This window comes from Odocoileus virginianus, chromosome 21, assembly GCF_023699985.2.
Source record: "Odocoileus virginianus isolate 20LAN1187 ecotype Illinois chromosome 21, Ovbor_1.2, whole genome shotgun sequence".
NCBI lineage: Eukaryota > Metazoa > Chordata > Mammalia > Artiodactyla > Cervidae > Odocoileus > Odocoileus virginianus.
Genome location: NC_069694.1, coordinates 33805472 through 33829974, shown reverse-complemented (window position 1 = coordinate 33829974; position 24503 = coordinate 33805472). Strand labels below are relative to the sequence as shown.

Genomic DNA, 24503 nt, shown 5'->3' with positions numbered 1-24503 from the left:
TTCATCTGTTAATTCCTCTGGTTCAAGTTCAATCATTCAACTACCAGTAAAATCTTATTACTGGCATCTATTAGGTGAAAAAATACTACATTATGTCAGACTGCATTTGGAAACTTAACATGAGTCAACTGGGGCTGGGGGACAATATCCCCCCAAACAAACAGATGTCGCTACTGTCTTTCAAGGTCGATTTCTATTATAAACGTAGTGCTTTCGAACTGCTGAACATATCATTCAGTAGGAGAGCAAGTTGGTGTTGAAAGGTGAACTGCCCACAACAATATGAGAAATACATAACCTAACTTTTACCACATCCAGAGTATGTCCCAGCTCAAGCGGTCATTATCTCTTATTTGGCTTATCGCAGCAATGGCCTAAGCTCTTGCTCTGTCCTTCCCAAGACATGGAGGCCAAGAAAAACTAAACTGGCTATCTCAAGCTACTCCTCTGCTCCAACAACTCACTTCTAACTCAGACCTGAAACCAAAGGTCCTGCAGATTCTGACTCCAGCTGCCTCTCGGGCCTGATCCGCCCCTCTTCCTTTGCTCACTAGACACAGGGCACACGGTCTGCCTTCAGGGCAGTGGCTCGGTCGTGTCCGACTCTCTGCGACCCCATGGACGGCAGCACGCCAGGCCTCCCTGTCCATAAGCAACTCCCAGAGTCACCCAAACTCATGTCCATTGCGTCAGTGATGCTATCCAACATCTCATCCTCTGTCGTCCCCTTCTCCTCCCGCCTTCAATCTTTCCCAGCATCAGGGTCTTTTCAAATGAGGCAGCTCTTCACATCACGTGGCCAAAGTACTGGAGTTTCAGCTTCAACATCAGTCCTTGCATTGAACACCCAGGACTGATTTCCTTCAGGATGTACTGGTTGGATCTCCTTACTATCTCCTGTCTTCCTTGCTATTTCTCTAAATGGCCAGTGTGCTTCTGATTCAGGCCCTCTGTAGTTTCTATTCCCTCTGCCTGTAAATATTTTCCCCAGGTGTTTCCACAGCTTCCTCCCTCATTTCCTTCCTGTCCTTTGCTCAGAGGTCATTTTACCAATGTGGCTCCTTCTGATCACCCTGTATAAAGGAGCAACCCTCTCCCTTCAAACCAGTATCCCCCATACTCCCTAACCGGTTCATCATCCCCATCTAATGCATTTTATATTCTTCTTATTGCTTTTTATTACCTCTCTCTCCATACCTTGAGGCCAGAGACGCTGTCTAACTTATTCACTGCTGTATCTCTAGCACCTAGAACAGTTCCTGGAATTTTGCTTTACAAATCTTTGTTTCAAGAATGACTCCAGCACCAAAATTACTGTCTTCCCATGGAAAGGAAACAGACTTCTTAGAGAAACTACTGTTTCTAGGATTGGGACAAAAAAAGTCAACATGGAAAGTCTAGAATATTTTGTCAGAAAGCAAAAACGCTAGCAAAGAACTAGAGTTGTATCAAGTGACTTGAAGCAGATGAGACCTTCTGAGCATTAATAATAACTACAAAGACTGAAATAAATTTACACGAGCTCACAATGGTTTTGTAATTTAAAAAAAATCACACTGATCACCTTTAGAGGATGCTAAGGAAACAATTGATTTGAAAAACCTGTAAAATTTAGTAAAGAGGAAAGAAATCAAGCTTCACAATTTATCACCTGGTAGCCAATCATGTTTCAACTATATACCATTCATTCCTCTGTTGTCTCTGAACTATTTGAAGCAAATTCAAGATCAATCATTTATTTCATAATATTTCAATATCATTTCTAGAGTACTCTTTTTAAAAAATCTATCCAATAATACCATTATCACATCTAAAACAAAACAAAAATTTCCTTAACCTCATCAAATTACCAATTTTCCAATTTACTTCTGATTATCCTCTATATTAGTTTCCTCTCACTGCTGCGACATATTACTAAACATATACTGGCTTAAACACAGCACAAGTGCACTATTTTACAGTTCTCCTCCATGGATATTTCCAGGCCAGACTCAAGGTGTTGGCAGATCTGCTTCTTCCTAAAAGCTCTAGGGAAAATCCATTTCTTGTTTTTTCCATCTTTTAGAGCTGTCCAAATTTCATGGTTCAGGGCCCTCTCACACCATCTCAAAACCAGCAGATTGAGTCCTTCTCACTCTACAGCACTCTAGATTCTCTCTTTGCCTCCCTCGTCCACTCTTAAAGGTCCTTGTGATTACAATGGGCCCACCAGAATAATTATTTTAAGCTCAGCTAATGAACAATTGTTAATTCCATTGGCATCCCAAATTCCCCTGTGACATGAAATATAACATATTCGCAGGTTATGGATATTAGGGCATGGACATCTTTGTGGGGACATTATTCTACTTACCACATACACCCCAACACAGTTTAATCAAGATCCAAATAATAAAGGTCCACATACTACATTTGGTGTCTCTTAAATTTTTTAGTCTATAATCCCCTCCAACTCCCTACTCCTTGCAAAATACCTATAGAAGAAACTAAGTCTCCAGTTATATGTTTGTGTATTTGAACTTTTTTTATAGTAAAAAGCTAAAGAAAAGCTTTATACCTATTAAACTGAATCGTTTATTTACAAAGACAATATAAGGTATTATTATTACTACTTGATGGGTCAGGAACACAAAGCTCAGAAAGGGTAAGTATCTGCCTGAAGACCTTCCCTGTGGCTCAGACAGTAAAGAATCCACCTGCAATGCAGCAGACCAGGTTTGATCCCTGGGTTGGGAAGAGCCCCTGGAGAAGGGAATGGCTACCCACTCCAGTATTCTTGCTTGGAGAATGCCATGGACAGAGGAACTTGGCAGGCTATAGTCCCTGCAATCACGAAGAGTCAGGCGCAACTGAGTGACTAACACTTTTCTTTCATGTACAGCAATAAAATGAAGCAGATTTTTTTTTTAATTCAACTATTATGTATCAAATAATGCACCAGGCTTTACTGCTACAAACAAGACAGAAGTGATTTCTGCCCTCACCCAGTTTAGGGATTACAGAACAGAAGAACTGACTCATTGGAAAAGACCCTGATGCTGGGAAAGATTGAAGGTGGGAGGAGAAGGGGACAACAGAGGATGAGATGGTTGGATGGCATCACTGACTCAATGGACACGAGTTTGAGTAAACTCTGGGAGTTGGTGATGGACAGGGAGGCCTGGCGTGCTGCAGTGCATGGGGTCGCAGAGAGTCAGACACGACTGAGCAAATGAACTGAACTGAACAGACCAGAAATCAGTCAGATATGTTATAGTGCGGTCAGTGCTAGAATGATGGAAAGATAATGAATTTAATTATAGATATTCCATCAGTCACAAGTGTCTACTGACAGCCTACAGTGTGGCAGGCACTGCATTACGTGAAGGTACCAAGCTGGAGGACAAAACACATTTTGCCCTTTGTTTCATACAGCTAAGGCCTTTTTTTTTCTCTTGAGTTGGGGGTTCCTGTGGCTTATTTAAGTATAGACAGTCTATTGAATATATGAACTAAAGAAAAAGATCTGATCTAGAATTATTCAAGAGTTATCAGCATATTGATGGCAACTGAGGCTGTGGGAATTAATGAGACTGTTCAGGGAAAGAGTAGCATGAAATAGAAGAGCTCTTAAGGTATCAGACAAATAATAGATATACTCTGGGAACAGAGAGAGAAGCAGGAGAAGAACCAGGAGAGTACATCATGGAAGCCAAAGAAGCAGAGTAGAGAATATATAGGATCCAAAATCATTTCCATATGACTCCAGAGCCTATGACCCCAAGCATTCATTCATCAAATATTTATTACATGCTTACTGTGTACCAAGCTCTTTGCCAGGCACTACCTTGATTCACGGGGTCGCAAAGAGTCGGACACGAATGAGCGACTGAACTGAACTGAACCTTGTCCCATGAAAATATGAAAGCAGATCTTCTTGAATGCATCTCAACCTTGAAATACTAACTTCTAGACCAGTTGAGAAGAAGGGGACAGTGATAACTGAGGTGATTAATTTCTGCTATTTTAATTTCCTTAATAAGCCTGCTAGGATAAATTTTTGAATAATGTATGAAAGCATTATTTTTTATTTGCCCTGGTACACTTAACATCTTATATTATCACTTTTAAGCCCTTCATGTGTTCTGTAAAAGATATATTTCCTACAGAGATCTAACTTTCTTTCCCTCCACCTGGCTGCACATCCTTTCTAGCCATTTATAATTAATGGCTTCAAAGTTCCTGAAATATAACAAATGGCTATAAAGCTAGATTCTTCATGTTTTGAGAAATATTTCAGAGAAGTTATATAAGCTGCTTCAGAAAGGGAAATATAATTATAAATCTAACGCTTTTGCTAAGGACAAAGAAGCCTGAAGCATTAAGTGAATTCATTTTTGTGCAAACTCTACTGATGTAAATATTTCAACTACTACATCTGAATTAAAAGAAAACAATAGAGCAAGTCATGGTAGTAAATCTGCAAATAACCATAAAATATGTTTTAAGTATCCTATAATATTTCATTCTTAGTAAGTCAGACATAAGGCTGATATCAAGAATATTAATATTATCCCTCAAGAGAAAAAGGACAAATGTTTACAGCCTGGACAAGATAGAGGGAAGTGATACGTGAGGTTTACGGTGTGAAAAACAACTGCCTCTTCCACAAGGGGTATTCCTGCTATAAACAATGAGACTAACGTTGTCCTCATATAAATAACCGGGCTACATCAAAGTGACACTCTGGCACTCTTGGGGAGACAAAGTATTGTAATTCAACATCTCAGAGAATGTGTTCACAAAGGTATGGTAGAAATTTTACACATACTAAATTGAGTAGCAGCGACAATAACACACTTGCATATTATCGTAGAAGGCAAACGCGTTCTTCTCTGTCCCTTCTCCAACCGCCTCAAACAGATGGTGGCCATGAGAAATGTAGAATCTGTGCATTTTGTCTGTCAAGCCCCTTATGCTGAACACATAAACAACAGCCTACTCTTCATAATCCAGGCATGAAATCATATCCAGTAGAAATAGAAAAGGTTTAAAGTTGAGCCAAGATCTAGGATCAGAGGAAAGTACATTCTAGAGAGGTCTGCACAACTTTTATTAAGTGAAATCAAGCATTTTAAAAATTCAATGATTAAAAGCAAAATTGGACAGATTAAACTATTATCATTTCCCTAAGCAGTGGAGAATGTTGGTATGTATGTCATAAAGAATTGGAACAGGTGCACCCAAGGCTAAGTATCAAATATTTCTGCAACTTCAGTAGGTTAGTTTCTTCCATTAGCAACCAACCTTTCAACTCTTAAGAACCCAGATTAAACTGGATCTCAAGTGTCTTAATTAAAGTGACTGTGGGGACTTGAATTAGATTTTCTCTTCTTTTTTAGTTTTTTGAATCATACATCATCAAAATTCGAGATACACAGACTTGCCTTTTTCTCCCTATTAACCTTACATTGAAAACTTTTATTTGGTTAAAGCTGCAAGTAAAAGAATCCCAGGCTATAACTTGCAGATAAAGATAAGATAAAATATAAAATACTGCAGATAAAGTATGTTTTGCCAAAACTTAATTAAAAATCAACAAATTATTTATCACTTATAGAGTTTCCTAAATAATCTCAATACCACTGTTCCAATTTCAAATTTTATAATGGGAAGACAAGTTCATGCTATATATAATCTTGGGTGCTTAATGTGCTTCATGCTGAAGCGGGTAGAGGGTGGATAAAGAAAAAGAACAAAATCAGATAAAATATTTTAAAAAACAAACACAAATCTGAAGACTGATTCATGACCTCAGGATACTAAAAAGGATCACTGGTAAACTCATTCAGACCTCTGGTAAGCTACAGATTTATTTAAAATATTAACTTTGTAGATTTTCATTCGTATTTGAATGAAAAAACCATAAGAACATATCTTAAAATTATTTGTACTCACATTATATCTGGAGTTCTCACATGTTATTTCCAAATTAATGTGAAATCCAACATCATTTTCCCACCAACTTTCATCTATTTACATATGTGAGAAAGCAACCTAGTCTCAGAAATCAAGGAGAAAGCTACCTCCGATTTGAGTGATTATATAAATAGAAAAGGTTGGCAAACAACTGAAGCAGAAAGGGAAAGAAAATTTAATTGAGAACGATATCTGAGAGAATTCTTAGTAGTAATAGAAATGTAAGGAGTATCCAGCTTTTAGTTTCAGATAACTTGTATCCATCATTAGAGACATGTTTGATATTGTTTGACATGGGGAACTCTTCTTAAAGTCATTAGATCTCTAAAATAAACAAAACCTTATTTCATTATCCAAACTTATGTTTGAATTTCATATCATTTAACAGCAGAGGACATTGATCGGCTATTTTATCCTGGAGGAAACAATACCTTGAGCACAGTGTCTAATGTTAAGATACACTTGGGATCCTTGTTTTTTAAACTTCTAGTTGTATGAACTTAGAAATGCCATCACTTTGGGTCTTAGTTTCTTCATCTGTAAAACAGCAAAAGTAACAACTAACTCAAAGTGTGAGAGGGTTAAACAAGGTAGTCTAAGTGTTTTACTTCTAGATCCTTGAATGTGTAAGAAATGCTTCATTAATGTGATTTTACACTCTGACATAATGCCCTAACATGGTAAAAAACATAAAGTATACACTCATTCAGCAGCTACCTAGTGAGCACATTCAATGTTTTAGACCTAGGACCTCTTCTGGTGTGAAAGATACACCCAAGAAAAAGAAACTGGTGCCCAAAAGAAGTAACCCGCTTCTTACGGGTAATGGTCACAAGCGAAGTGAACAGAGCACTTTAGGATTAGCCCCTATCAAGGGTGCTCACGACCCCCAATGAAGTTTGTGCTATGCAGAATTAACCAGCATATTTTTGGGTCATATAGTTTACTTTGCAACTACTCAGTTCTATAGCTGGGACATGAAAGGAGCCATGGACATGTAAATGAATGAGCATGTCTGTGCTCCAATAAAACTGTTTACAAAGACAGGTGGTGGGTCGGATGGGGTCAATGGCCATAGCTTGCCAGCTCCTGGATTAAACCATATGCATTAATTAATAAGAAGTAATAATTCATTTTTAAAATATTACTGAAGAATAATTGATTTACAATGTTGTGTTAATTTCTTCTGTACAGCAAAATTATACATATATATATATATATATTCCACTCCATTACAGATTATCACAGGATACTGAGTATAGCTCCCCGTGCTATACAGTTGGATCTTGCTGCTTATCCATTTTACATATACTAGTTTGCATCCGCTAATCCCAAACTTCCAATCCTTCCTTCTCCCACCCTCGGCCCCCACTGGTAACCAAAAGTCTGATTTCTGTATCTCTGAGTCTGTTGTTTCCTAGATAAGCTCATTTGTGTCATATTTTAGATCCCACATATAAGTAATGTCATATGGTATTTGTCTTTTCCTTTCTGACTTAGGAAATAGTAATTATTTGTGAAAAGCATATGTGAATAAACCCAGGTAGCTTCTCTTATTAAAGATGTAATATTTTAATCTCAGGATGAGAGGAAATGGGAAAAAAGAGCCTTCACCACAGTGTACTTGAAACAGCACTGGGAAGCTTCCAACATGGAAATAAATTTCAATAAAAGAACATTTAAAAGAAAAGAAAGAGGGCAGTGTATGGCTGCTACTTTTATTTTTTCCTATATGAAAGCATGTGTATACCTATGGCTGATTCATGTCCATGTTTAGTAGAAACCAACAAAATTCTGTAAAGCAATTATCCTTCGATAAAAAAATAAATATTAAAAACACAATTCTAAACAAAAATCTATCTATTACATAGAGCATATTTATATGCTTCACACTGTGGTTTTGACAATGGACAGCTCCAGTAGGCCTTTATGGCAGTGGACTGTTCAGTTTAATGACATCAAAATGTAGGGGAGCAGATGGCAATAAAACATTATTAGAAGAGATGAAACATACGCAACTGGTAGCAGTTTACTTATTCATATCAAAATTTAAAAATGGAACCAATAAATCTATCCATCTTAGCTAAGTAAATCTAGTTATCTCGATTTATTACTGCAGTGTAAAGCCCACAATGAAATTTGGGATGGTTGAAGAAACAGTAATTTCCTTTCTCACTCCTATCTCCTTTAGACTTCAAGTAAAATATAGAATTTATATCCACTTATAACTGAGATGCACATCATTCAGTTTTTGATCTAATCAGATCTCACAAATACATTCAAGTCTTCCTTGGGAAAAAAAAGAATACATCAGATCTCTCCAAAGCTCTGTCCATAGTAAATAAACTTTTTTTTTAAAATTGCTAAAATGCTGCATACAGCAGAGGCAGGGTATGATAAAGGGTCATGTTAACTAGAATCCTAGCTAAATTTTTTGAAATGAAGTGGAGATGCAATGAAAATGTTACTTGAAACAGATCTCAGTAACTGCTACTTACCTACTTTATCCACCCAATGCAAGGCAAGAATCCTTTCTAGACTATCCCTAAGAGAGTTAGTTCTTCCTAGTCACTGATGTTATCTTGTGATACAGATAATTGCACTATTTAATCAAAATAACTGGGTTCAAATCACTACAGGACTCTGAACAATTCTTTTGACATTTCTCAGACTCTGTCATCTCACTGGGAAAACAATGGCCCATTAAAAATTTAATCACATTCTCTTACTACAATTCTGAATAAAAAGATACTTTTAAAGCTGAGAGTATTTTAAAAACATAATTATTACTATTCATATTAATCAATGATACCCACCATTTTACTATTGAAAGAGGATGTTTCTCCCTTTGAGTCTACCAACTATATTATTGAGTTCCAAATGGCCAATGGGGACGATGAGTACTCCCCAAGACAGGATGTGATAGAAGATTAACTAAATATTCATTTCAAAAGCAAGTTTGTGTCTTTTTCCCTTTTTCATTTGACTAAAAGAAATTTACTATGTCACTAAAAGATATTCTAATGATCCCAACTTTTCAATTTATAGCTTATTTTCACTGTATTTCTTTAAAACATAATCCATATTTTTAAAAAGAACCACCAATTTTTATGTCTCATTGTCAATTATAAGCCTAGCCTTTACTACATATATTAAAATTGCTTCATAAAGAAAAAAGCAACTCACTAGTAAAAAGTCTATATACATATTACAGCGATCCCCAGCTTTTTGAAAGTTTAAAACCACTTTACTTTTACGGAAGACGTGCACTGGTACCCATTTTCACTAACTCAACAGAAATCCAACTTTCACTTTTACAGAAAAAGGCAAACTCTTCGCTTTACATGATTTTGACTTGCCAAAAGGTTTCACAAGAACCTCTGCTTTTGGATAGGAGAAAACCATACTTGGTATGTATAAAAGGAATGATGCTATAAGCAGAACACAGGGAGACATTTGTTCAATATACAGCATCAAAAGTTAAGAATGTCTAATGTGCTATGTGCTAAGTCACTTCAGTTGTGTCTGACTCTATGGACTAGAGCCAGCCAGACTTCTCTGTCCATGGGATTTTCCAGGCAAGAATACTGCAGTGGGTTGCCATGCCCTCCTCACGTCTAATATTACATGATAAAATACTACTAGTGTACTGAGTTGTTGTTGTTGTTTAGTCACTTAAGTCGTGTCCAACTCTTCATGAACCCATGGACTACAGCCCATCAGCCTCCTCTGTCCATGAAAATTTCCAGGTAAGAATACTGGAGTTGGTTGCCATTTCCTTCTCCAGGGGATCATCCCAACCCAGGGACTGAGCCAGCGTCTCCTGCTTGGCAGACAGATTCTTTACCACTGAGCCACCAGGGAAGCCCAGTGTATTAGGTACTTCATCATAATAGTCACTAAATACCTCTGTAGAATGTCTCTCTCCACTGGACACATTTAATGATTAAAAAAAAAAAGAAGAAATCCCATTATTCCTTGCCAACATCAGGGAACAGAAAAATAAACAGTGAGTTATGTTTAATTAAAGCACGAATGGGGCATTATTCTAAAATGCTATATGAACTACTAATGAAAACAGAAAAATGAAAATTTTCAGCACAGCCAGACAACATGAACCACTGTGAAAGAAAACACAGCAAAGTTTTTAATTTTCAATGGCCGTATGAAATAAGGTCACATTTTCTATAGAAAATGGTGATTAGAGTATTAGCCAAGACTGTATATTTCAATGATTTTTAAGTAATAAATTATAATTTATTAAAAACATAAAAGTGTTAATACATTGAAGTATTATTACAAATGCTCTCAAGATCAACACATTTTGAAAGTGTGAAAGAAGGAAAAAACTTGTATGAAAAATAATTGAAAAGCCTATTTATGGAGTTAAAGCTTTCTGAACTACATACAAATAATAACATGAGTATTTAATTTTTGATCAATGGGACTCTATAGAATTTTTCTTCTAAAAAGAAGAAAAAGGGGTATCTTGGAAGAAACCTCTTTTCCAGTTTATAATGTTTATTTCCCTGACAACATGTAGTACAAGTGCTTCCTACAAAGGTAAGCAATGCTGTGAGGATCATGCCCAAGTCACCAATCTCATATCTGCAACTACAAATAATCAAAAAATACTCAATGTTTAGAAAATGCTGATTTAGGGGAAGTCAATGCACTCATCTGAGGAAATGCTGCAAAAATAGACTAGCTATATTATGAAAGTTAACTCTAACTTACTTCTCAAGTACAAAAGAACATGCAATCCATTCAGATTTATATTTTGTAACTACACACATAACATAAAGACATATTCACCCAAATTTTTGTGCTGTAGTCTGACTTAGAACAAAGTATAGTCTCCTCAAGCCGAGTACAATTCTCTACTAGCGTTTTAACTGAGGATATGTGAATGTTCTATGAAGAATAAAGCTCCTTATGGGAGCACTGGTTAGAACTTACCTCCCAGGCAGGTTTACATCTAAGTACTCTACATTCTCTTGCTGTTGGAATTCTCTGGGTTTATACTGCCAATGCTTAGGGTAATATTCATTATCACCACCCCTACACTGGATTACCTCATCAACCTCTCAATAGTCTCTAAGATTCCAGTCTTAATCTCTACATTGAGGTCATAATTATCTTTTAAACACATTAACACTGTCATGATCTCTTAACAATGAAAATCTGATTAGTCATTTTCCAACTTACAAATCTAGTAATAGCTTCCTTGTGGCATCAGTCTGCACTCTTTCACTGTCCAAGCCCTTTCTGACTGGCCACCCCACTAACCCATCCAACTTTCCTCCTGGCCACTGTACTGTCCGAGAAGTACTGAGCTACTTGTCCTGCCAAGAAGCCAAGTTCTCTGAGAGACTCTGCATATGCTGTTCCCTCTCCAAGTTGGCCTCCTCCTAAAAATATTCAAGGGGCATCGACGCATAACGATCTTACTTTAGGCACAAACATGAACACTGTGTTCTTGCATAAAATACGACTTCAGTATAAACAAATGTATACTTCATCTTAGGACTGTGTCACTGGAACTTTATTGGTCTCTTTCTCCCTGTTACATCAATCTAGACCTCCAAATCTTCTGACCTGGATCTTGTAATCGGATTTCTCTCTTTGTACCTTGTTTTTCGTTTTGTGTTTTTTTTTAATTGATTTCTGTTACTGGTATTTTGCATCGAAGTTAATTTATCCACAGTGACATGGTGGGTGAATACCCCTAATATTTCCTCCACATTCCAATGCTTGGTACCCTATATGCCATAAATTTCTAAATTTTTTGAGTAAAAATTCCTAATATGTGGCTATGGATCTATTACACTTTTTTAATCACTGGAAAAATAATAACAGAGTTTAATTACAGTATTGTTTATGTTCAAAACTTTGAAGCCTTCTGGAAGTCTAAAGCTACAAGGACGATGGAGCACCTTCTCCTTTATGGATATGTACAGTGTTTACTGGCAGCCTATGGCAGACAGCACGTCCACCTTTGTTCAAGGACTGTTGTGGGAATTTCAAGTCTGGTAGGAGGAAAGAACAGGTTCCCTGGTGGCTCAGGTGGTAAAGAATCTGCCTGTGATGCAGGAGACCTGGGTTGATCCCTGGGTCAGGAAGATCCTGTGGAGAAGGAAACGGCAACCCACTCCAGTATTCTTGTCTAGAGAATCCCATGGATGGAGGAGCCTGGCAGGCTACACTCCATGGGATTGCAAAGAGCAGACACCACTGAGCGACTAACACATACTAGGAGGAAAGAACAATGTCTCAAGAATCCCTCACATCATGGGAAGATGTCTAAAATAAGACAAACTAACCTGTCCCCCACTCATCCCTCACTGACATTTACTGAGGGCCTAGAAATGGTGCACGCCAGCTACTGGTTTTGTGCTGTAAAACAAAGATTAGTAAGACCTGATCCCTGTCCTTTAGGGGATCTAAAAATGATGATAAAATACACCTATGTAAATAATAAAAATAAACATGATGAATGCTATAATACAGCCATAAGCAAAATTTTGTAGAACACAGAGAAAGAATAGGCAACTATTTCCAGAGTTCAGCAAAGGTTCACAAAGGAGATGATACCTGGTCTTAAAGTGTGAAGAAACGTTTTTCAGGGGTAAAAGGGTAGGGAAGCATTTCAAATAAAAAGAGCCTCTTGTACAAAGCACTGAGGTGCATGCCCAAGGAACAGGATGAACTCATGAACTTGAGTGTGACTGGACTGGAGGGGCCATGAGCAACAATATTACATACTGTGGCTGGAGGCGAGGCTGGCAGGAGGTGTGAGAGGGCTGTAAGCCCTGTTAAGAAGCCAAACATTTAGTGGGTGGCAGAGCTCCCAAAACATTATTAAGCAAGGAAGTCACATGAGGAGAAGTGTTTTACTAGATGGTAACAGTGTAAGTTTTAAATACTATCATTAAAAGGAATAAAAGGCTGAAAACTCACCCTTTCTTGAGTGCCCTCTATGTACCAAACACTTCTATATATATCATTTGAACTTCCTAATAATGCTACAGGGGACCTTTTTAGACTCTTCTTTTAATAGATAAAGAAACCAAAGCCCCAGAATTCTCTACCTGGGGAACATCTCTGGTCTTGTGACATTCCTACTGCAGAGGGCAAGAACTCCTATGCTTCAGGGCCCTCCCGTCAAAAAAACAGTGATGAACAATGGCCCGATCTAAGAAAGCACTGCTTATATTCTAAGGAACTGGTCATTCTCATTTTGCAAATAACTGAAGTTAGAAAATCGATGTGCATCAAACATTTAGTCCTTCACAACTAAGACTGGATTTGTAAAAAAATATCTGACTATATTTGGTAAGACAGTAAGATTTTATATATATATATATATTTATACACACACACACACACAAACACATGCATCAAATGAATTAAATTTACCTAATCTGGTATCTATTCCCTGGAGGAGTAAATGGCAACCCACTCCAGTATTCTTGCCTGGAAAATCCCATGGACAAAAGAGCCTGGTGGGCTATAGTCCACAGGGTTGCAAGGAGTCAGACACGACTGAGCGACTCAGCACACAATCTGGTATTTATAACCCAAACAGAATCTAGAAAAAATATTACAGAGCAAATTAGGGCACCTACATAAACAAAGGAATGTATTTTTAAACTTACACCATTACATTCATGAAGGTTTTAAGATTATCTATCTAACCACTTATTTATATACAATATGAAGGTTTTGAGCATTAAAATACCTATTAGACATACAAATATATGCATGTATTAAAATATTAGTGTAAAAAAGTACAAACCTTCAATTCTGAAAAATATCAAGAATCTCACCTTTTATGTATTTTTATAGATCAGTAAACATTTCTAAAGAGACCACTGCATCTGAATTCTGGAAGCATACCAAAGCACAGGGCAAGCACGCAGCAGTATCACTAGCGTACAGAAAAACTCAAGCGTGGATTCACCTCTCTTTTGTATCTTGATACTTTCATGCAGACTATGAACTCTTTAACATTTTGCATTCTAAAATATTTATTTCTTTGTCAGTTACTGGCAAGCTTGTATATGTATGGTGGTGTATGTTAAAGAATATGCCTGAGAAAACGAAGAGGACCCAGTCTCAACCATAATGCTGTTACATACACACCATGTTCCTATTTATCAACTGGACAGAAGAGCCTGGTGGGTTACAGTCCATGCGGTCAAAAAGAGTTAAACACAGCTCAGCGAACACCACCACATGGACTTCCCTGGTGGCTCAGATAGTAAACAATCTGCCTGCAATGCAGAAGATCCAGGTTCGATTCCTGGGTTGGGAAGATCTCCTGGAGAAGGGAATGGCTACCCACTCCAGTATTCTTGCTTGGAGAACTCCATGGACAGAGGAGCCTGGCAGGCTATAGTCCATGGGGTCGCAAAGAGTAGGACACGACTGAGTGACTAACACTTAATGCTTTACTGTCTTCTTGAAAGACTTCTGGATAACACAGGCTCTATTATACCACAAGTGAAATGATCTAAGATTTAAAGTCAGAATGTTAATGGAGGTAGTATTATAGAAACCCATGACAGGTTCAGAATATACTAGTAAGGCTTAAAACGTCAATTACCCTTTCAAAGCAATCTTTTTTCTTTTTGGTTATCATTTCAAAACTCATGACTAAAATACTTCTTTAAATAAGTGACTTTCAAACTTTTTCTTAACTATAAAGAAATAAGAAATACACTTTTCCTGTTGTACACTTTATCAGCTGATCCAAAATACATGTTTGTATACAAATACGTACATACATATTCACATACATACATATATATGTAAACTAAAACCACATTTTCATAACATGATACCTACCCATAATATGTTAAAACACTTCATTTAGTAAAATATTCTCAAATTTTCTATTTCATTTTTTAATGAAAGTACTGGCTATGATCCATTAAACTGTTTCATTATCAACTAAATGGGCCACAGGCTGCATTTTAGTGATTTTGATCCCATCCTTCCTACCCCATAGTAGGAATTATTTTAAAATGACATCACTGGTGATAGGAACTCTTTGGTGATGGTGGGAGGGTAGGGGGGATAAAAAATCTTTTTTTCCTCTTTTCTTAACCTACACTAGAGCACAGCTGTGATCTATCAAGAAAAAGACACCTAAAGTTCTCGTTGTGAGAGAAGCAATGCCACCTGCTAATGCTTTATCTGAGTCCAAAGGAGTGCAGTGACTTGCCTCTGAAGCTTTTGCAACCTTTGGTGGAAATTGTCCTTTTCACAGGTCAGTTGTGAAGAACATTAAGAACACATCATGCGACAACTTTTGTTGTTCAATCACCCAGTCGTGTCCGACTCTTTGAGACCCCATGGACTGCAGCACGCCAGGCCTCCCTGCCCCTCACCATCTCCCGGAATTTGTCCAAGTTTATGTTCACTGCATTGGTAATGCCATCCAGCCATCACATCCTCTGACACCCTCTTCTCCTTCTGCCCTCCATCTTTTCCAGCATCAGGGACTTTTCCAATGAGTCAGCTGTTCACATCAGATGACCAAAATACTGGAGCTTCAGCATCAGTCCTTCCAGTGAATATTTAGGGTTGATCTCCTTGCTGTTCAAGGGGCTTTCAGGAGTCTTCTCCAGTCACAGTTCAAAGGCACCAATTCTTTGGCGTTCTGCCTTTTTTACAGTCCAGCTCTCACAACTGTCACAATACCACTGGGAAGACCGTAGCCTTGACTATATGGACCTTAGCTGGCAGAGTAATGTCTCTGCTTTTCAACATACTATCTAGGCTTGTCACTGCTTTCCTGCCAAGAAGCAACTGTCTTCTGATTTCATGGCTGCAGTCACTGTCCGCAGTGACTTCAGACCCCAAGAGGAACTCTCTACTTCCTCCTTTCCCCCTTCTATTTGCCATGCAGTAATGGGCCAGATGCCATGATCTCAGTTTTTGTGATACCAGTTTTAAGCCGGCGCGTCCACTCTCCTCTTTCACCCTCAGCAAGAGGAGAGCGGCATCATGCGCATATCTGAGGCTGTTGATGCTTCTCCCACCTGTCCTGATTCCGTCCTGTCACTTGCCCAGCCCAGCACTTCTCGTGATGTGCTCAGCATACGGGGGAACAAACAGGCTGGCAGCAGACAGCCCTGTCGGACTCTCTGCTTGGTCCTGAACCGGCCCGTTGTTCCGTCCAGGGCTCTAACGGCTGCTTCTGGCCTGCACGTAGGTTTCTCAGGAGACAGGGAAGACGGTCTGTGTTCCCATCTCTCTAAGAACTTTCCAGTTTGTCATGATCCACACAGTCAAATGCGACAGTTACAACCTTCTAAATCAAAAGAGCGAATGGGAAATATTTGCATAAGGAAGTCCTTGAAACTATTTATTAGAGACTAAGAGTAGATTCTGAGGTGTTGTTTTATTTTGTTTTGAAATACGGTTTATGGTTAGAATAAAATAAAAGAACTTGAGTGGCTAGGAATTTTGTATTTATTTTACAATTTTTACAAAGTAAAGACCCTGATGCTGGGAAGGATTGAGGGCAGGAGGAGAAGGGGACGACAGAGGATGAGATGGTTGGATGGTATCGCTGACTCGATGGACATGGGTTTGGGTGGATTCTGGGAGTTGGTGATGGACAGGGAGGCCTGGCGTGCTGCAGTTCATAGGGTTGCAAAGAGTCGGACGTGACTGAGCGACTGAACTGGACTGAACTGAACTGAACTGAACATAAAATAAGTAACTTTAACATAACATAAACTCACCAAGTGCCAGTATAGTACCTAGAGCAAGATGAACAGCAGGAGTTCTGCAAATATTTTCTGATTTAAGCATCAAGATGTAATTCAACTAACACTGCACAATGGCAAAACATACTTTCTTTTAATAATAATTAATGCTTTATAACATTATATAACATACAGTTTTCTATCTTGTTATAGTTTTGCTCAGATTAAATTCAGTTACACCTTCTATAAAAGGATTAATATTTTAAATATTAACCATGTGAATCATGATTATACTTATTGGCCTGTTTTGATTATTAAATTATATTTGATTGAGAGAAAAAAGGATTCTATCGCCCTCTTGTGGTAATTTTGCTGTAGTGTATCCTCCAGGAGTTTGATATCAATTGGAAGTTTTCTTTTACAGGCTGAGTAGTATTTTGCTCATAGCTTCTGAATTTCCAAAAGCGGTACACACAACTTCCTGCCCTTCACAGTACACATACTCCATACCCTCCTTTCAGTTCTACTTCTAAAATTTAATCTTTTCCTTGCTCTTTTAAGAAACATTCTCCTGTTTGCTTTCAATTACTATACCCCTCCAAATTTTTTGTGAAAGTTACTTTTTGTATTTTAATCATATATAAAATAATTATAGCAATTCTTCATTGTTATAGATAAGCTCTAAATAAGTGGAAATAATTAAAAATGTGTAGGGCTGAAGTGTCAGCATTTTTTCCAAGAAAACAGGTCTTACTAATGATATTATTCTAAATTTTTTAAGTTTTCAAAAGTAATAAAATAGCCTTTTGTTTAAAATAGTCTCCATCAGGAGACTGACCTCTAGGCAGTCAAGTTATTAGGACCTGCACTTGCACTGCAGGGGGCACAGATCTGACCCCTGGTTGGGGAACTAAGACCCCGCCTGCTGGGCAGCTCAGCCAAATTAAAAAAAAAATTCTTTAAAATTAAGGTAATAATAATAAACAAGCAAACAAAACAGTCTAGGTTATGTGTAATGGCCTTTCCTCTTTCTTCCACACAATACTTTTAGCTTTAAAAATTAGTAATGGTAATTCAAAAATATGCAAATGACACTATGAAATAAATTTTAACTACATAAATAACTAGTAATTTCTTAAAGAAAATTTACTTACAATAAATGAAGTTAGCATTAATATATTTAAATGCTATGGAAAATACAAAACAAAGATGGATTCCTAATTAAAAATTCATTCTTTCCACTCTTATCAACTAAAAAGTAATAAATGACCTATTTTTATATTAAAAGTTATAAAGTTATCATATTTTTTAAAGCAGCCCCTTGTGTATTCAATTAATACCCATCCCAAAACTGATGAGGGAAGACTAGAAATATACAAGGGATAAGTTTAAAAAGTGTCTTCTTTGCAGAGGAGCCTGAACTTTCAAAAGCAAATTAACATGGCAAGTCTCAGTAACTGAAGTTTTAGTAAAACCAGAGCAGTTACAAAGTGTGAGCAGCAGGAGATGAGACTGAAGTTAATAGAGGTCAGAGGGAAAAGGTCTTAATGATTAGTGAAGGAAGGGGGAAACAGTCCAGCATTTGCAGCAGGAGAGTAACATGGGCCAATGAATTTCGGAAATATCACTTGCAGTAAGGAGGACAGACTTACAGTGTGAGAAGGCAATGGGGAAATTAGTTAGTTGTCTGCAAAGATCAGGGCCTGAACCAAGGCAGTTGCTGTGACCACAAAGAGGAGAAAAGAAATAAGTAAGAGGTAGAATCATTAGGTGTTAGTTACTGTGAGAGCATGGGAATGGAGTCTCAAGCTTCCACTCTAGCTCTGGTGCCTGGTTATCATCCCCAAAGAGAGGTAGGGTATTCTCAGACACACAGCGTTGGAGGTGCCACCTCCAACAAGGTGACCTCCTTGCTGGAGGTCAGCAAGGTTGAGGGTATGAAGTTCAGGAGAAGTGAAGTGAAAGTCGCTCTGTCAAGTCCGACTCTTTGCGACCCAAGGACTATACAGTCCACGTAATTCTCTAGGCCAGAATGCTGGAGTGGGTAGTTTTTCCCTTCTCCAGGGGATCTTTCCAACCCAGGGATCGATCCCAGGTCTCCCGCATTGCAGGTGGACTCTTTACCAACTAAGCCGCAAGGGAAACTCAAGAATACTGGAGTGGGTAGCCTGTCCCTTGTCGAGCGGATCTTTCCGACCCAGGAATCGAACCAGCGTCTCCAGCACTGCAGGCAGATTCTTTAGCAACTGTTGGAAGTAAATTATCAGTGGCTGGGTAGTAAAGGGAATCTTGATGACATATCATCTAGGAGAGTGTAAAGAGTGCGAGAGATGAAGACTGAGGATGGGATCAGCAACATTTAAGTGTAGTCCCATCTTAAAGCAGTACTTACATCCTATAACCATAACCTTCATTCATGTTGGGAGAAGTATTTAGTCTTCTCCCATTTTGCAGATCAGAAAACTGAGGGTCAAGGTTAAGTGACTTTATTTAAAGCTATTTATCTATAGAAGTGAATGTAAAGTCAGGTTTCCAGATGGAGCCCAAGGACAGGAAGACTCTTTCTTCAATAACTGATGGCAGCAAATGCATCTGTCACTGTTATTCTGTGTAAATGATCAAAACTAGGATGTATGTCCACGGCTAACCTTCAAACAACATAGTTTGTTAATAAGACCCCAAATTTACAACTCAACCCATGCTTCCTGGGTAATCTGGAAAACTAGGAAACGCTCTCAATTCTAATTCTAATTATAAATAGCAAGTGGCAACTGTCTCTCTCTCACACACACACACATAATATTAATCAGACACTTCAGAGGAAAAAATAGCTGCAACTACTCTTCCCAGTCTTTTGTAAATCTTAAGATGATTGAGAAGGGTTTCAGCAGTGAATTCTAGCTGAAATATATCCCAAAACACATTTTCAGAGTTACAGTTAAATGCAAAAAAGCGAGAGATTTCTTTGGCGAAGTACCTGCTTGGCTGGGCCGTTGCCAGCTTGGTGACTTGATCCCACTGGACCCCAGAGGCTTGAAGGCAGCAGCAGTGGTGAGCCCGGCCACCCCTGGTCTGGTCAAGCCTGGGCTTCCCGGCCTCTCGGGGGAGCTCCAAGCTGCAGCTGCTGATGGGGCAGATTGCTGAGAAGGCTCCTGGGCATTGCTGGAGAGAAAGGAGGAGACGTTTTTGGTAAAGTGGTAGTAATCTAACTTAGTAGTGATTTGTCCTTTTCTCAACCTATTAAATCTCTAAGGAAAACAAAAATACTGATTAATTGATATTTTAAAGAAAACTTTAATACCATGACAGGGGACTGACTCTCTTTAAAACAGACAAAAGAAAAGGAAAGGAAAACAATCAGGTCGCATTTGTTTTTTAATCTTTGGAAATTCCCTTCAAAAGGTCTACTCCGAGAAATTGTTGTTTTTGTTGTTTGGTTGCTAAGCCATGTCTGACTCTTGCAACTCTGTGTACTGTATGTAACCTGCCAGACCCCTCTGCCCATGGGATTATCCCAGCAAGCAAACCGGAGTGGGTTACCATTTCCTTCTCCAGGGGATCTTCCTGACCCAGGGATCAAACGACCTCTTCTGCATTGGCAGGCGAATTCTCTACCACTGAGCCACCAGGGAAGCCCAAAGCTGAGAAATTAGGCACTGAAAAAGTTACACAGCCAGTTCTTTTAAATAAGAAGCTAATTTCCTCCATCTCAACATTCCAGAAGGGTCATGTAGAATACAAGAATTATTGGAGAATCCCTGATAATCTGTATGAAATGGCAGATGCAGCTTTTCTTTACCACACTCTTCTGGTATCTCATGAACTAAGTTTCCCTGACATCTCACCAGTCACTCGTTTCACTCACACTCGCTCAGTTACTCATTCATTCAGTAAATATCAAGCACCTACTATAATACATGCCAGACACTGTGTTACATAGTGGAAAACAGGAGACAATATCTGCAGCCTAACACAGCATCCAGTGTTGTGTTCATGATACAAGAAAACAAGAAACATGTCTGCCACTGTCCTCTCTCAAGCAGAGCTATTAGGTTAACAGGAGGTCTTATTTATGCTGGCTCCAGTTTGATATAGAAGATGATATGGCTTTTATCATCCCAGTCATTTGTTATTTGCACTTATATATCATCATTAAAAAATAATTCTAGGTAGTCCAAATTATAAAGTAGGCCCTTTTGGAATGATGTAATACTATAAACAGTTTCTCTCAAATGAAGTATAATAAAAGTGGTAATAATGACAACAATAATACATCCTACTGGCTTTTCAACAGAAGCTGAGCTAGCACTTACTAAATACTCCTATGCACAAAAACTCAATTCCTTCAATACAAGAAATCAACAGCTAGACAAAATAAATACCCTGAATTATACTGTTAGGCTAAAGTTTCAACTGCAATCATGCCCACTATATTACTGCAAATGACTAAGATTACCTAATTTTCCCAATGCCTCTTGAACCCTGCATAGCCTAACACAGCAGGCTGATGCTACCTATCCTTAGGAAGGCTGCTGCAAGGCTGCCCTTTGACTAGCTTTTGGGAACTTGGCCTGGTCAACAGTTCCAAACAGTCATATAAAAGTTTCTCTAAAAGATAAAGAGAGCTCACTGCACCTAAACTGTATCACCAGTGTGGTTTACGATAAACACCTGCTGCCCTCCTGCAAGCTGGAGGTTGGGTACAAATAAGGCACAGCGTGCCTATGAGATGAGCCCCAATGAAACCCGTCTCAGGTACTTAGTTTCTTAATAGCTTCTCTGGCAGAGAACACTTTGCATGTCTTGTCGTAACTCCTTGCCACAGGCATCCACACATCATAGGTGACCTCACGGGGAGGTTTGGAAACTCCAGCCTCCTTTCTTCTCTACTTGGCCCCATGCATCTTTCTCTGCGCTGATTCTGCTTTGTATTCTTTCACTGTCATGACTCTCAATAATGAGCACTACTATAGACTGAGTTCTGTTAAGCCCTCCCATGAGTCATCCAAACCTGATGGTGGGCTTAGGGCACTTCTGATAACAGGTAGTTTTGAAAAATCATATTACAGCTATTTTAACTACCTTGAAATACTATTCCCTATTATTGTTCCCTCACATTCAAGTGTAGCAGAGCCATCACCTTCTTCTATCATTTCTAATGAGTTTAATGAAAACTCAAATCTGCTTGATGTTGAAAAATACATGAAAAACTTAAGCAGTTTAATAATTTTATCATAAATAAGAAATGAAAGACAGCTGCTTTACTTAATGGCAGTGCTGAACACAATTATCAGTAAAGACACAGTAAAGAATATTAATGGAGACCAAATTTAGGCATTAATTACCTTTTAAAAGATTTGTGGTGGACAGAATATTTTATTTTACAAAAACTCTAATTCAAAAAGATACACACACCCCAGTGTTTATAGCAGCACTATTTATAATAGCCAAAACATGGAAGCAACCTAAGTGTCTATCAACAGAATGCATTCCCATGGATAAAGAAGATGTGGTACATATATACAATGGGATATTACTCAGCCATAAAAAAACAAAATAACGCCATTTACAGCAACAAGGATAGACTTAGAAATTATATACTGAGTCACACAGAGAAAGACAAATATCACATGCCATCACTCACATGTGGAATCTAAAAAAAGAAAAACACACAAATGAACTTATTTACAAGACAGAAGTAGACTCACAGACATAGAAAACAAACTTATGGGTTATGAAAGGGGAAAGGGGGGATAAATTAGAAATTTGGGATTAACAGATACCTACTACTGTATATAAAATAGATAAACAAGGGCCTACTGTATAGTACAGGGAACTATACTCAATATCTTGTAATAACCTATAATGGAAAAGAATATGAAAAATATAATATTGTTGACTTACACTGTTTCAGGCATACAGTAAAGTGATTCACTTATATTGTATACCTGAAACACTGTGACTCAACCTACTTCAAAACAAATACTACTGTTATTCCAAGGTTATTGCTAGGATTAAATGAAATGCAATGAGATAACACATGTAACACACATCAAGTACCAAACACACTGCTAAGCACAGAGTGTATGCTCCAGAAATGCTATATCCTGTAATATGTAGCTCAGATATCTAGAGATAAGTACATTTAGCAAATAAACATCCTTCATCTGCACTAGTAATTCTGCTTCTAAATGTAGTTTGTAGATAGTTCTGATCCAGGATTTTGAGGTCAGGTACAATCTTGCCTCCTCAACTCAATTTTAAATGACAAACAGTAAGTATCTCATAAGCAAAAAATGTTTTCATTTTTTTATTGTAACCTTTGTACACAGTTCTGTATATATTTTCTCCCAAAGACTCTAAGATGTTTAAATCTTAAACAGTACTCTTTAGATACAAAGGGTGTGCAGATTATAAAGAATCTATAAAAATCTAAGTTACAAGCAAGGAAGTTCTATTTATATAAGGATTGTTTCAGCAGAGCTGAAACATCTCTAGGAGAATAGATCTCTATTAATTTGAAATATTTAATGTAGTAAGGGGAGAAAATTAGGTTTTATCTAAACAATCATGTTGAAAAATATGATGTCCAAGCCCCTAAAAATCAAACATCTTTTTTTTCTTTTTTCTACTTAAAGAAATATATGAACATTATATACAGATTAAAAAATTAATAAAGCCATTGGCTATATAATTCTATATTTGGGGAAAATGCTATCAATAGTCACTAACAGCAAAATATTTCAAACTAATGACTAATTTATTAATATAATAGTCATGAACACTTAGATCGGTATATTCTAAAATCATGACTCATACATTTTTTCATACGGTTTACGGTTTACCTAAATTCAAAACAAAATTAAAACTGCTTTCTTAAAAGATCCTAGTAAGAAAACCAGAGCAAATCCATTAGCAATGTTGACTAATACCAAGCTTAGCATCAAACATGGTCATTTTTCACTAGTCTGCCAAATAAACAAGCACTGAAATGAAATGTTAAAATTAATATGACTTCCATCCTAAGAATTCCAAAGATTCTGTTTCATATATTTCAAAACCTTAAAATGGAGAAAAATGTATACTGATAGAGCAAAGCTTTAAAAACTGAGCTAATGAGGACAAAAGAAAAAGGAAGAAGTTAATTTTCAGTGTCAGCAAACCTGATTTATCTGAAATTTACATTCTTTCCCCACATTTGTCTATTATAACAAATAAATTTCAGCTGCAGATGGGGAAGAATTGGAAATTTCAAGTCTATTTTCAAAAGAGAATCTCTGCTCAATGAATAATATTGAGGTAACTTTTATTCTAATTATCATAATTACATGTTTAAATTTTTTAAAAGCCAATTGTAAATCACAGATTTAAACATCAATGTTTAAGCAGTTTTTAGTTAAAGTCTTACAAAAATTGATATATGAATACACACATTCTGAAGTGGTAAGAAAGGAGTATTTCTGGAAGATCATAAGTATTCTTATAGAATGCTATTAAGAATTAATTCTTTAAGAAATTTAGAAAAGGATCGAGATATATACAGCAGTCATGAGTCTCTTTTGTTCCAGAATTCTGCTTACAAGAAATTTTTTTGTATTTTCCTAAGCAAAATTCTTCAACTTTTTGTATTAAAATTCAACATGTTAAATATAAGTAGTAAAATGGAAAGACAAGTCTTGTGTTGTACTACATTTTATTATAATTTTAAAGATTTGTTGCTGTTTAGTTGCTCACTTGTGTCTGACCCTTTGCAAACCCATGGACTGCAGCACTCCAGGCTTCCCTGTCCTTCACCATCTCCCGGAGCTTGCTCAAACTCATGTC

At 37.5% G+C, this 24503-nt stretch overlaps 1 protein-coding gene across 9 annotated transcripts in view; it reads right to left on the bottom strand.

Moving 5' to 3' along the window:
- PDLIM5 (PDZ and LIM domain 5) overlaps positions 1–24503 on the bottom strand; it is a 231114-nt gene that overhangs the window by 30146 nt on the left and 176465 nt on the right. For all 9 annotated transcript variants that reach the window (XM_070452156.1, XM_070452155.1, XM_020906712.2 and 6 more), the window contains one exon: positions 19657–19841. In XM_070452156.1, coding sequence (XP_070308257.1) covers positions 19657–19841 — 185 coding nt within the window. The remainder of the gene's footprint in view (positions 1–19656; positions 19842–24503) is intronic.